The following is a 13,174-nucleotide window of genomic DNA, read 5'->3' as shown; positions in this document are numbered from 1 at the left end:
GACCCAGCTCATGAAAATATCAAATGCTTTATCTGTACTATAATCATTGGTATTACAAACTGGCTACATTATAAGATACATGCAGTTTCTCGTTTTGTGAGATACAACCTGTCCAAGTTGTACAGATACCTTTTTAATAAGAAGTCCTATTTCAGCAAGGGTTCAAGTCAACTGATAAAACAAAGCAAAACAAAAACAAATCCTGCTAAGCAGTGGTTTGTTCCTTCTTGCCTAACTCCCCTAGTGCCATTTTTTTTTTTTAGTGAGGCAATTGGGGTTAAGTGACTTGCCCAGGGTCACACAGCTAGTAAGTGTTAAGTGTCTGAGGCTGGATTTGAACTCAGGTACTCCTGACTCCTGGGCCAGTGCTCTATCCACTGCACCACCTAGCTGCCCCCCCAGTGCCATTTTGATATGTGTGATTGGCTAGCAAAAACCAGAAGCAAAAAGTTAAACTTAGCCCTTTAGTAGCTGCAGAAAACTTCTCCAAATTCTTGATACTATTTTCAGCCCTAAATTTTTTGACTTAAGATTTTCAACTTCCTCACACAAATTCATGACAACAGAAGAAGCTTTGAACTGTCTTGATTTCCTTTTAGTCGGAAGATGAGATTAAGAGAAGAAACTAGAAGTGACAGCCCATTAAAACATGACAGCAAGTTTTTAACAGTCTTCCCTCTTATCTGATAGCTCAGATCATTTCTCATTTCACCAGGGCCCATAAAAAACTTTTTTCCAACTCCAATGTCAGACTCTTCCATCCTTAAAACTAGAGCTATTTCTCAAGCTTTATGTAATTGGAATTCTTCCAGTATCTTCTTGATCATTCTAAGGACACTGTATATATTGTCTCTATTATGGGCCACCTCAAATTTAGTTTTGGTAGCAACTATTTCTTTTTTCATTGTTGTTGTTCAGTTGGGTCTTCATGACCCCATTTGGAGTTTTCTTGGCAAAGAAAGTGGTTTGCCATTTCCTTCTTCAGCTCATTTTACAGATGAGGAAACTGAAGCAAACAGGGGGAAGTGACTTGCCCACAGTCATACAGCTAGTAAGTGTCTGAGGCCAGATTTGAACTCAGGAAGATGAATCTTCCAGACCTGGCTCTCTATCCATGGTCCCTGTTAGCTGCCCAAGTCAACTATCTAATTATCAATCAAAGAATAGTGAACAATCATCCTTTGATAATGTTGTTGTTTTTGTCCTTTGTTCTCAAAGAGGACCATGACATCAGGGTGATATCATGACTTGCAGTATATTGGATATGCATGAGGGAAGGCTGTGTAAAGTCACCATCCTCACTCTCTCTTCAGAGTCATCTGGGTCCAGTGGAAAAATACATATCACAACGACTGGAGATGGACCTGGAGGTTTAAGGCAACTGGGGTTAAGTGACTTGTCCAGGGACACACATCTAGTAAGTATCTGAGGTAACATTTGAATTCAGGTCTTCCCAACTTTAGGGCCAGTGTTCTAGCCACTGTGCCACCTAGTTGTCCATCTCTGAAAACAGGAATGAGTGTAAATGTCTAAAACAAACAAAAATGTGATTCCCTGTATTATAAGCCAAGATATTCACAGAATGGTGTTCAATTTGAAGCCAAAAATGGATGGTTTTTAAACAAAACTTGTAGGCTAAATAAATAGTTTGGGATATCTTGCTTTCATTGGGATTTTTTAAAAGCAAGCTTAAAAAATGTCTTCAAAATAATTTTACTCCACAGTAGTGCTATCTTGCATGTTTTTTTTGATAGTGTCATAGGGAATCTTTTTTTGTGAAACACACTGTATTCTTGCCTTCTAAAGAGAGGTCAGTATGCTCTTCAGTTTTAGTCACTTGTATATTTCTAGCTCTGGATGATACATCCCCATATAAAAAGATCTCTCAGAAGAGTATATTCATAATTATGCTATTATCCTTCATAATGGCCAGGATTTTTCTCAAAAAAGCACTGAAAAAAGCAGGAATGACCCAACACTGAAAATACTACATTCTTCATTGAGATCTTTTTTTGCCAGGGGTTAAATTCTAATTCTACTCAATTAACAAGGGTAAGCAGACATATTACTAAATGTAATTTTAAAATAATATCCACCCATACAGAAAACTATATCTAAAAGTCAAACTGACTGACCACTGAAAGGTCATATTTCAAAAGAAATACCAATTTTTGATTATTTACAAGCCAATTACTAATTGATTACTGATTTAATGAATTGACCAGGTCCCCTTCTTTTTTTCCTACCTGCTGCTAACTGATTTCTGGTCACTTTACTACTGATTAAAAGCTTAACTTGAGTCCTTAAAATAAGGTCAATTGTTAGTTGATCTGGTAACCTATTGGAAGGGTGAAGGATAAAATTGCTGGTTAATATAGGGTTTCAGGAATATTTTCTATTGATTCTTTTGGGGGGGGGGCAGGGCAATGAGGGTTAAGTGATTTGTCCAGGGTCACACAGCTAGGAAGTATCAAGTGTCTGAGGCCAGATTTGAACTCAGGTCCTCCTGAATCCAGGGCCAGTGCTCTATCCACTGCTCCACCTAGCTGCCCCTTATTTATTCTTTTATCTATAAAAGACAGTGTGGAATGGTGCCTAGAAAGCTAGGTTGCAAATCCAGAAGACGTGCATCAAAATACCATCTCCGACACTGCACAGAAAAATTGGCCAAGTCACAACCTCTGTGTCTTATCAATGTTTTAGGATTTGTCAATGATGTCACAGAGGGAGCTCCCATCGCAGGAATTCCCACACACTGATGAAATCACGTATCCTTTACTATATGCTGAAGGATAAGGAAGATAAGTTTGCACATGCTATAGAGTCTTAGGATATGAGATTTTTTGAAGGACAGCAATGAGCAACATTGCCACAGGCTATGCTATTATATTAAAATGCTGGCAGGCATGCTTTCGTTTTCAGGCGGATCAAAATGTAAAGTTTGAAAACTGTTTCTGCAGGCATTCTAACAATGAGAGGGAAGAGAGGCACTTCCTAACAAAACATCAAATTAGAATGAAGACAGGTCAGAGGAACTCGATATTACCAGAGTAGATGAGAGGTTTTCAGAAACAAAAAAGTCAGCCTAATCTTTTATCTTTTCTTACCTGTGGGTAAAAAAATGAAGATGGTTCAGTTGCCATCACTTTCTCTCCCTCTTCACCTCCTCCTCCTGGTTTCCCTGGCCTTCTTCAAGGCTTAGTTCAAATCCCACCATCTTTTTTTTTTCTTTAATTAATTTATTTATTTCCCCCCCTCCCCCATCTTCAAAAGGCTCTTCCTGGACTCCTATTCATTCCCCCACTACTCTCTTCTTCCCCCCCATTACTAGTACCTTCCATCTGAAATTACCTCCTATTTGCTCTGTGTGTGTGTGTGTGTGTGTGTGTGTGTGTGTGTATGTGTGTAGACAAAGAGACAGAAAGATAGAAACAGAGAAACAGAGACAGAGAGAGATAGGGAGAAAGAAACAGAGACAGAGAGAAGAAGGAAGGCAGTGAGGGAAGGATGGAGAGTGGGGGGGGGGAGAGAGAGAGAGAGAGAGAGAGAGAGAGAGAGAGAGAGAGAGAGAGAGAGAGAGAGAGAGAGAGAGAGAGAGAGAGAATAAGACAGACAGACAATATACATAGTTGTTTGCATGCTGTCACCCCCATTTGATTGTGAACTCCTTAGAATCAGGAACCAAGGTTTTGTTTTTTTCTTTCTTTGTATGCTCAGTACTTAGCACAGTTACTGGCACATAACAAACGCTTAATAAACACTTGCTGACTGACTGCCCGATATCCTTATGTATCTTTTCCAGAAGGGGAGAGCCAGCTGGTAATTCTTTGTGTTTTGTTTTGTTTTTCTACTTCAGTATTGAAAGAATCTTTGGCTCATCTCATCTCTAGCTCACATAAGGCAGAATTTCAAATCAAGAGCACCCATATCTGGGGACCAGGCCTTGAGGGTACATGAGTAGCACAGGGAAAACATGATGAAAATATTGGGTATCCACTGATTATTAATATTACACACACCAAAGTTGTCAATAGGAAATAAAACAATTCTTAAGTAGAGAGTGAATCTGTAGAACTCAGGATGTGGACTTGGAAAACAGTCCTTTATTTTTGTTTTGTAAGAAGGAAAATTAGAATGGAGAGACTGTACCTTGCAGATTTTATAAAGGGATTCTTGACCATCTCCTCCAGTGTCTTTGAAGTGATTGTGTGCGGGAAATGTTCGATGAATGTCTCGTGTTATAACACTCTCCTGGGCTGAGTCCTAAAAAAAAAAATGCAGACCACAAACATTAAATTGCCCTAAACATCAAAAGATCCTTATGGCCGCCCAATTGATTATATCAGGTTAACAATCTAGTCATTTCAACCCTCCAAAAAATAAGGCATACTAGCTCCTATAGAAGATGACATCTGCCTAAGAAAAACAAAGTGATATTTTTCAGAAAGACAGGCTCCCAAAGTTCCAATATGGGTGCCATGCTAAGCCCAGTAGGAGACGATTACTCATTCAGTTGCTGTTCTGTTATTCTTGGAAATGTTGGTTATTGTATCTGTCTGAATGTCAAAAAAATAGGCTCTGACTCCTTCTAGTAACCCTGGTAGATGCATTTATTCCACACGTTTCTAGCCAGCATCAAAAGAGTGCTAACTGCACATTTAAAACATTGTTTAATGTCTTCTATCTATAAACATTTGACTATATCCCTTTCTCAGGTTTAAACAAAAGAAAAGGGAGTTTTGAAGATGTGAGTTTCTTTAATGAATTTTAATTCTTATTCTCTCTTGCCCAGAAAATCAAGAAAAGATGGGGACAGCTGATCAACTATGAGTTAAGCCAATGTCTTCTCCTCCAATCTCTTTTCAACTCAGCTTCTGCTTCATGCTGGGTGGTAATTAGATCTTATATCGTCTAGTGGAAAAAAGGAAACAGACTGCAAAGCTCTATATTTGCCAGCAAGCACCCAAAATATTGCAAATAAGTTTTAAGGAAATTCTGCCTGCTTACAGGAGTACACAGGAGACAAAATATCCCTTCTGGCTTGCAATAAAACCAAAGTCAAACGGCTCTTTAGTGGTTTCAACTTATGTAATGAGACAGAGTGAGTTTCTACTTGCAAGAGAAAAAGAAAGAATCTATGCAGGCCAATAAAAATGGCTTTGGGGAAAGACTTTGAAGTTATTTTCATTTTAAAATTAGAAGAGTGCTTAAGTATTCAGACTTTGTTTTATTTGGTATAGTATAAGCCCCAAGTATGGGAAATGTGTTTTCAGAAAGACAGGGTCATGTTTTTATTGCTCCAGTTTTTCCTAGTAGGTGAAAGGAGGTCATCTTTTACGATAATAACCTTCATTTATGTTTGGCCTGAAAAGCTGATGGAAGAAAACATTATTCACCCAAAGTGGCACTATATCAGGAGGCAGTGGTCTGAAGGGTAACAGTTTTATCAGGAAATGGCAGGAACAGCCTGGAAGATCTTAGAAACTTTGCCTGGGGAGCATGGCATCATGGGAATTTACTTAGCCTCCTTAGATTGTAGAAACTTAGACTATGAAGGCACCTTAGAGATCACCAAATCTAACTACCCTTGACTAAATTTCCTCTTTCAGGGTTACTTTTTAAGACTCTCTGTAGCTTATCTGGACATTTATATATTCTTTGCACATACTCAGGTGCTCCAGGGAATAATGCCTGGAACTTCACTGAAGTTAGGACAAGTACAATTTAAATTCCTGTTTCTCTATTCTCTTCTCTATTTCCATTTTGCCAACCAAATAAGCACTTTAGCTATACTGCTTTTATATATTTATAGATATATATATATTTTTTTGCAGGGCAATGAGGGTTAAGTGACTTGTCCAGGGTCACACAGCTAGTAAGTGTCAAGTGTCTGAGGCTGTCTTTGAACTCAGGTGCTTTACCCACTGTACCACCTAGCTGCCCCCTAGATATATTTTTAATGAAAATGAAGGTCAAGAAAGATAACACACTCTTAGAATAGTAATAACAACAACAATAACAATAGCATTTATACAGAGCTTTAAGATTTGCAAAGTGCTTTACAAATATTATCTAATTTTATCCTCACAAAAACCCCAAGAGGTAGATATTATCCCCATTTTACAGATGATGAAACTGAGGCACAAAGTATTGAAATGACTTGGCCAGGGTCACACAAGTTACTAAGTATCTAAGGGCAGGTTTGAACTGAGGTCTTCTTGATTCCACATCCATTGCTCTATCCACTACAGCACCCATATACTTCTTCTTCTTCTTCTTCTTTTTTTTTTTAGTGAGGCAATTGGGGTTAAGTGACTTGCCCAGGGTCACACAGCTAGTAAGTGTGGATTTGAACTCAGGTACTCCTGACTCCAGGGCCGGTGCTCTATCCACTGTGCCACCTAGCTGCCCCTACCCATATACTTCTAAAAGTCCAAGAAACAGACTAACAGTGGACATCAAGATGGATTTGGAGTCAGATGACCTGGTTTTGAATTGAGGGAGGGTCTCCTACCTGTGGGACTTTGGGCAAGTCATTCTACTTTGTTAGGCCTCAACTTCTTTATCTGCAAAATGACATCAAATGACATTTTTAAAAAATTTACTCTGTGCTGTCCATAAGAATCAGGGAGAGGAAACAGTAACTTAATGCCTCAGAATTTGCCTCCTCCGTGGGAAGTCACATCACTGGGTTCTGGTGACCCTCAAAAGCACTTAGGCTGATGTTCCTGCAGGATGAATATACCTCCCTCCACTACCACTATGAATATCTGAGGCTTAGCTCTCTTTTATATGATCCGTGAACCACCTGCTCTAATGAGATAACATACGTAAAGAGATGTGAAAACCTTGAAGTACTAAAGAAATGACAGCTATTTAAAAAAAATTTCTTCTCAGTAGGTTCTATATCTTTTATGTTGAAACCTTCTAGATATATAGCACAATTTAATGTACTAATGATAATAGGGATGTATCAAGTGATTCATAGTGATCCTAAACTTTAAAGATTTTAGACATCTTAAAATTTCCAATTTTTTTCTGAAATAATCTCCCTTCCTGACCTCCAAACATAGAAAGACACACTCCATGTAAAAAGTAGCATATACATTTTATTTTTCTTTTTTTCCCCAATGGGTGGGAAAAGGTTGGAGGGAAATAAAAACATAAATGCTTAATAACTGAAAAAATGATTATTTTTTTTTGGTAAGGCAATTGGGGTTAAGTGACTTGCCCAGGGTCACACAGCTAGTAAGTGTCAAGTGTCTGAGGCCAGATTTGAACTCAGGTCCCCCTGAATCCAGGGGCAGTGCTCTATCCACTGTGCCACCTAGCTGCCCCTGAAAAATTATTTTTTAAAAAAAGGAACATGTATACAAACATTTTTTTTTTAATGGAAGAGGATTAATGACAGAAGGCACAGGACCCTATTTATCAAAGGTCATGTAGCTGTTGTGAATTCTGTTTTTAGGGACTGAGAGGTAATGGAGGTTGTGATGCTCAACAAAAAGGAGGGAAAGGGGACCGTTACTATCATGATTTTGTGAAGCCAGGCCTCTCCTAGGCTACCACCATCCATTTAACTCACATGGAAATAAGAAAGGTCACAGGGGCTCTGTTCTCTTTCCTGCAGCCTTTCTGGGACAAAAATTACATAAGAGTCGAATTCTGCCTATTCCTGAGAATAAAAGAATCCACATATCATTCTCAGAGAGAATTCAAAACCATTCTATAAAGACTTTACTTCATTTTTTAAAATTTCCAAATTGTTGAAGCGCAAGACTCAATGATTATTTTAAAAAACATATCAATCTGACGAGTGATAAAAATCTATGTTCCAACAGAGAAGGGAACTGAGATTATCTGTTAAATACCCCTTTCTAGAATGTATGACAAACACTTTGATTAACTTTGGATCATTTTTAGAAGTGGGTTCAATTTCTAATTCTAGTCCTCCAAGTATTATGCTATCTATCCTTCAAGAATTTGTACCACTGACATACTTATCCATGCTGCTTTAGAGACTGTTATGACACTTGGAGAGAATCATCAGCTACTCATTTATTGAAGGGGGTAAAGGGAAGCACAGAAGCACCAGCAAGGATTAAAAAGAGAAGTCTGGATGATTTCCATCTATTTCCTTTGATATGGTTGTTTCTGTATTGTTAACCAAGTTGCTCAATTGTAATGACTTTTCCCATGTGACCTAATCAATGGATAGAATATAAAAGCAATGGGCAGCTAGGGAGTACATCATATTCACTGCATACCAGGCCTGGAGTCAGGAAGACTCATCTTCCTGAGTTCAAATCTGGCCTTAGACACTTAATAGCTGTGTGACCCTGAGGAAGTCACTTAACCCTGATTGCCTCTGTTTCCTCATCTATAAAAAGAGCTGGAGATGGAAATGGCAAACTACTCCAGGATCTTTGCCAAGAAAACCCCAAGTGGGGTCACAAACAACTGAATAAGACAAAAACAACAACAAATAAAAGCAATTATCTCAAAGAAAAATAAAAAGATTATAGGATCATATATCTGGAACTAGATGGAAATTCAGGAGCCATTGAGTCAATTTCCTATTTTACAGAATAGGAAAATGAAGGCCAGAAAAATTAGAGAACTTAGCCAAAGACATAGAGGTAGTAAGCATTGGTCAAGATTTGAATCCGGGTCCTCTAAATCCAGAGCCAGTATCCTTTCCACCATGCCATACATTCTTTTCTCCAGTCATTTAACTGTCCTTTTCTTTATTCTGTTTTCAAAAATACAACACTGCTCTTCTCATCCCAGTGCCTCAACCAAAGTATTAGCTGCAATTTGCTCCTATATCAGACATAAAAGCACTAGATAGAGAAGAACTGAGTTCAAGTCTGAAATCTACTTTTTGACCCTAAGAAAGTCAAATAACGCATCAAGGCCTCTATCTTGAAGATTAAAATTTTCTCATACAGAATGAAGACAATGCCTTTCAAGCTCCCTCTACCTTTAAATTCTATGACAAATAACAACTTCAACTTAACACACTATAGGCCATGTTGTAGTTTATCAAAATAATCATTGACAGGTTATTATTAGCCACAATTGGTCAGCTGACAGTTAATGTTAGGCCTTTAAAAAGCTGACCTTTAGAACATGCTTTCTGTTTGAACTCCACAGGGACCCCTCCTTTAGTTCCATACTGTTGTCAGATCCATGCTGAAACGTTACTAGTGAGTCTGCTTGCAGTCCCTTGCAAACAGATGGGTTTACAGGGGTAGATCTGATTTAGTCAGCCTTGATTTTTGCAAAAGGGAAAGGAGAAAATGTAAAAGCAGCTTCCTGTTTCAAGCATGCTACTAAAATCATTAGTTGAAAACAGCAACAGAAAAACCTTGAATCTCTGCCAGTTTTCATTCTTTGAATTATGGGTAAAGGTTTGAACATAATTGGAGAAATACTGAAGCAAAAAGCAAGCCCTGTCTTCTCAAATAAATCATATTAGGAATAATCTGCTTTCTGGGCATGACATGCAAATTGCTAGCAATGCTCTGAAGGTCAAAGGATTGACTTAAAGGTGGAAGAGACAAGAGAACAATATAGGCCTCAACAGTAACTATCAACAGTGAGTACAGGCAAAAAGAGAGGCTTGTGGGGGAAGACAAAAAGCAGCCAACCCCAACCCCTCACCCCCAGAGCCTTATAAGGGAAGATCATTACAAAGGGGTTACATTTGACAGGATCCTGAAAGAATTCCTGAGTGCAAAACAGCTTCTTCAGACATACACCTGAGGTACTTCTGTCTGTGGTCCCAGACTGTGTTTTCCAGAGCTATTCCAGCACCTGGGTCAGTGATATAGATGGATAATTAGAAGGAACACCACAGCATCTGGCATTGGTTCTTGTTTATAGACTGATTCAAAGATGGAGTAGTTGGCTCATATGTGACTTAATTCTTGATCACTGAGTTTACATTCCAATAGGGATAAACAACACACACAGGGTAATGATGTCCAGAGAAGATCATTTGGGGTGGGAAAATTACAAGGATGTGAGCCAGGTGAGTAGAACCATCACAGAGTTAACTGACATACCCCTTCCAGAGGTAATGATAGAATCAATTCGATTATGGTTCCAGAACTGTAAAAGGGGGGAGGATGAGATATGTACCAGGATGATGGCTGTTGAAAAGATGGCTGGAGAATGGTAGGAGTCAAGCCAATAGAGCCCCAAAGGAGGAGTTCCTGGATTGAAAGGAATAACTGGAGAAGTAAATGGATATGTATAGTATAGTCAAAGGAAGAGAGAATTTCAAAAAGGAGCAGCATATAAAACTTGTTTTATCACTGACTCCTACTACTCCACTATTAACATTGGAGCTTCTTTTGTCTACTACTATTTTTGATCATGTCTCCATTTATCCCTATCCTTTCTTTCCTGTTTTTATTTAGCCATTTTTCTTTCCACAGCAAAACAAACTCTTCCCTCTTACATTAACTCAGATTTTAATTAAACTATGATTGTACACATTATAAAAGACTTTTTTTAAGGTCCATATAACCTATATCTACTGGTTACTCTTTTTTCACATACATGAAATCCCATTCAAAAACTGCAGCAGATCTATGGGATGAAAATTTTCAGAAAGAGGACAATTTGTATATTTACAGAGATATATTTTATCTGACTTGCTTACAGTGTCCACCAAGGGAGGAGATAGTTTGTGACAGACAATTCTCCCCATTAAGGAAAAAAGTGGATGAGAGATTGCGTACTTCCTAGACAGATTTTAATAATTTCATTGGAATAAGTAACCCTTGGGATATATAATTCTACATTTGGATATGAATGCCAAAACAGTCTATTAAAATATATGAATTTAAAATGCTACAATATTGTTACTTTCAATCATATTGGAGCATTTTTGAAAACTATAATTATTTAGGTATTTGTCATACCTCTTTCCACATCATTTTCCCTTCCAAATGAATTGCAAGCTTTTTAAGAACAACATACAAGTCTTAAACTCATTTCTGTTTCACCCCCAAAAGAGTGACTTACATACTGAAGTCATTCCATAATTATTTGTTGAAATGCACCTAACTGAACCAGGAAAGATTTGTATTATACTCTTCATAAAGAGCACATCTCTACATTAAGATGTGGGTTTTATTCACCTGAGAGTGTAAACTACACTGGTCACAACTTTACTAATCAGAAAAGAAATGAATAGAAGTATTTGTCCCGGGGAGGACACAATAGGTCTAAATATCAATTATAAACTCTACTTAGTGGAACAAAATAATTTAAGTTGGTCTAATAAATGGAGAATGGTAAAATTATTTTTGGCAATACGTGGGTTAATAATTATAACTTACTTTTCTGGAAGCCTAAAATGTTTGTTAAGTCTTCTCTAATGAAAAGGGAGAAACCATACCAAAATTTTCAACTCAATAGTATGTTTCTGTTTGCTTCCCCCCACCTCCTGACAGATTTTCTACTTACACCTTATTCAGAAGAGAGTATGCATCTTTATTGTGACAAGGCACATACAGAACTTGATCAATTTTGGTTGGAAAAAAAAAAGAGAGAAAAGAAAACAGTAAATGGTACTAATGAAGGTAAATGTTTTATGTTCCACTTTGTACACTGCCAGATGCAGCCATAAATGATGATGAATATTCCAAGGCTTATCATGCAAAGACACATGCAGGTGTTTGTATACAACATATTGATGTTGTGTACAATATATTGATGGCAGTATTTTTTCGGGGGGGGGGCGGTGGGGAGATTAAAGAACAAAAGGACAGCAATCATCTCTTCTTGAGGTTTCAACAAACTAAAACCTTCTTTCTGTAACTCAGACTCCCAACTTATTCAAAAGTAGTATGGAAGTTAAATTACTTTGGCAAAGTTTACATGTACATAAAACAGATTTAGGACTAAATTAATTAGGACTAAAATTGGGACTAAAATCCCTCAGAGTTTTTTCTGCCAAATCAAAATCTTTTCAACAAAATGTATATAATATATACTTTCAATAGGAATATCAAAGAAGGACGGTACATACTCTGCTTGATCCCAGAATTCTAAACTAGTATCAAGGGCTGGTCATAAATGCCAACAAACAGGTTGTACCTTAAAAATGAAATGTGAGGGGCAGCTAGGTGGCACAGGAGAGAGAGCACCAGCCCTGGATTCAGGAGGACCTGAGTTCAAATTTGGCCTCAGACCCTTGATACTTACTAGCTGTGTGACCCTGGGCAAGTCACTTAACCCCAGTTGCCTCACCAAAAAAAAGAAAGAAAGAAAGGTGAGGGGAAAAATTCCCTCTCATTCAAGGTATTGAAGAAGAATCTCTTTATACAGGGGGTTGAACGCAATGACCTCCATCATCTCTGAGACGCTATACTGTTGCTTTAAGGATAACTCATAACTCCACAATTCTATACAATAAAGTTCACCTTCATTAATAGAGAAAGTCCCTCCACCAGTAAAGATAAACAGATAGTTCCTGACATCAAGGAGCTTACATTCTAAAGATGAAAGACAATACATAGAGAATAGCTGGAAGAGGGGGAAATACACCCCCACCCCATGGCATAGTGTAGAGTTGGCCAGGAAGTGGTGGATAGGCCTGATTCCAAGCAAGATAAGGTGAATGACCACTCACCTATCAGATAAAATGGAGCCAAGAATAAAGTCCAAGATTATGATGGAGAGGAGATGCAGATGATGGCTGGAATATAGCCAGCTGGTGAGGAGCTCACTGGCATGTGATGCTGTTCTCAGGATGTAAAGCTCTCCACATCTTTTCATCATGTGGGAATCTTCTCTAATGCTACACCATAAAATCTCCCAAAAGGATCTATACAACACACTGAGAGGTTCCCTCATCTTTAAATCTTGATAATACTTATTGTTTCTTGGTAGCTAGAACAATTTATGTTGTTACCAAGCAAAGTCAACAAGGTCAACATTCCATTTTTTCTATAAATAAAAACAAACACACAAACAAAACTGCAAGATTTTGAAATAACACTTGTGAGATACAACATGGTGAAGTGCCTTTCTGAATGTAGCTAGGCTGGTCCTTGGACAACAGACTTATAAGTGGGCCCATCCTTCAATCTTTTCTGGCTTGGAAGAACCTGCCAGAGCTTGTGCTTTCAACTGATAAAATATTAACTATAAATTA

At 38.0% G+C, this 13,174-nt stretch overlaps 1 protein-coding gene across 1 annotated transcript in view; it reads right to left on the bottom strand.

The window, feature by feature from the left end:
- RABGAP1L (RAB GTPase activating protein 1 like) overlaps window positions 1-13,174 on the bottom strand; it is a 668,700-nt gene that overhangs the window by 279,459 nt on the left and 376,067 nt on the right. Inside the window, 1 exon segment of the mRNA XM_044004805.1 lies at window positions 4,150-4,263. Coding sequence (XP_043860740.1) covers window positions 4,150-4,263 — 114 coding nt within the window.

This window comes from Dromiciops gliroides, chromosome 4, assembly GCF_019393635.1.
Source record: "Dromiciops gliroides isolate mDroGli1 chromosome 4, mDroGli1.pri, whole genome shotgun sequence".
In the NCBI taxonomy this organism is placed as follows: domain Eukaryota; kingdom Metazoa; phylum Chordata; class Mammalia; order Microbiotheria; family Microbiotheriidae; genus Dromiciops; species Dromiciops gliroides.
This window is presented reverse-complemented; position numbering and strand designations above follow the sequence as displayed.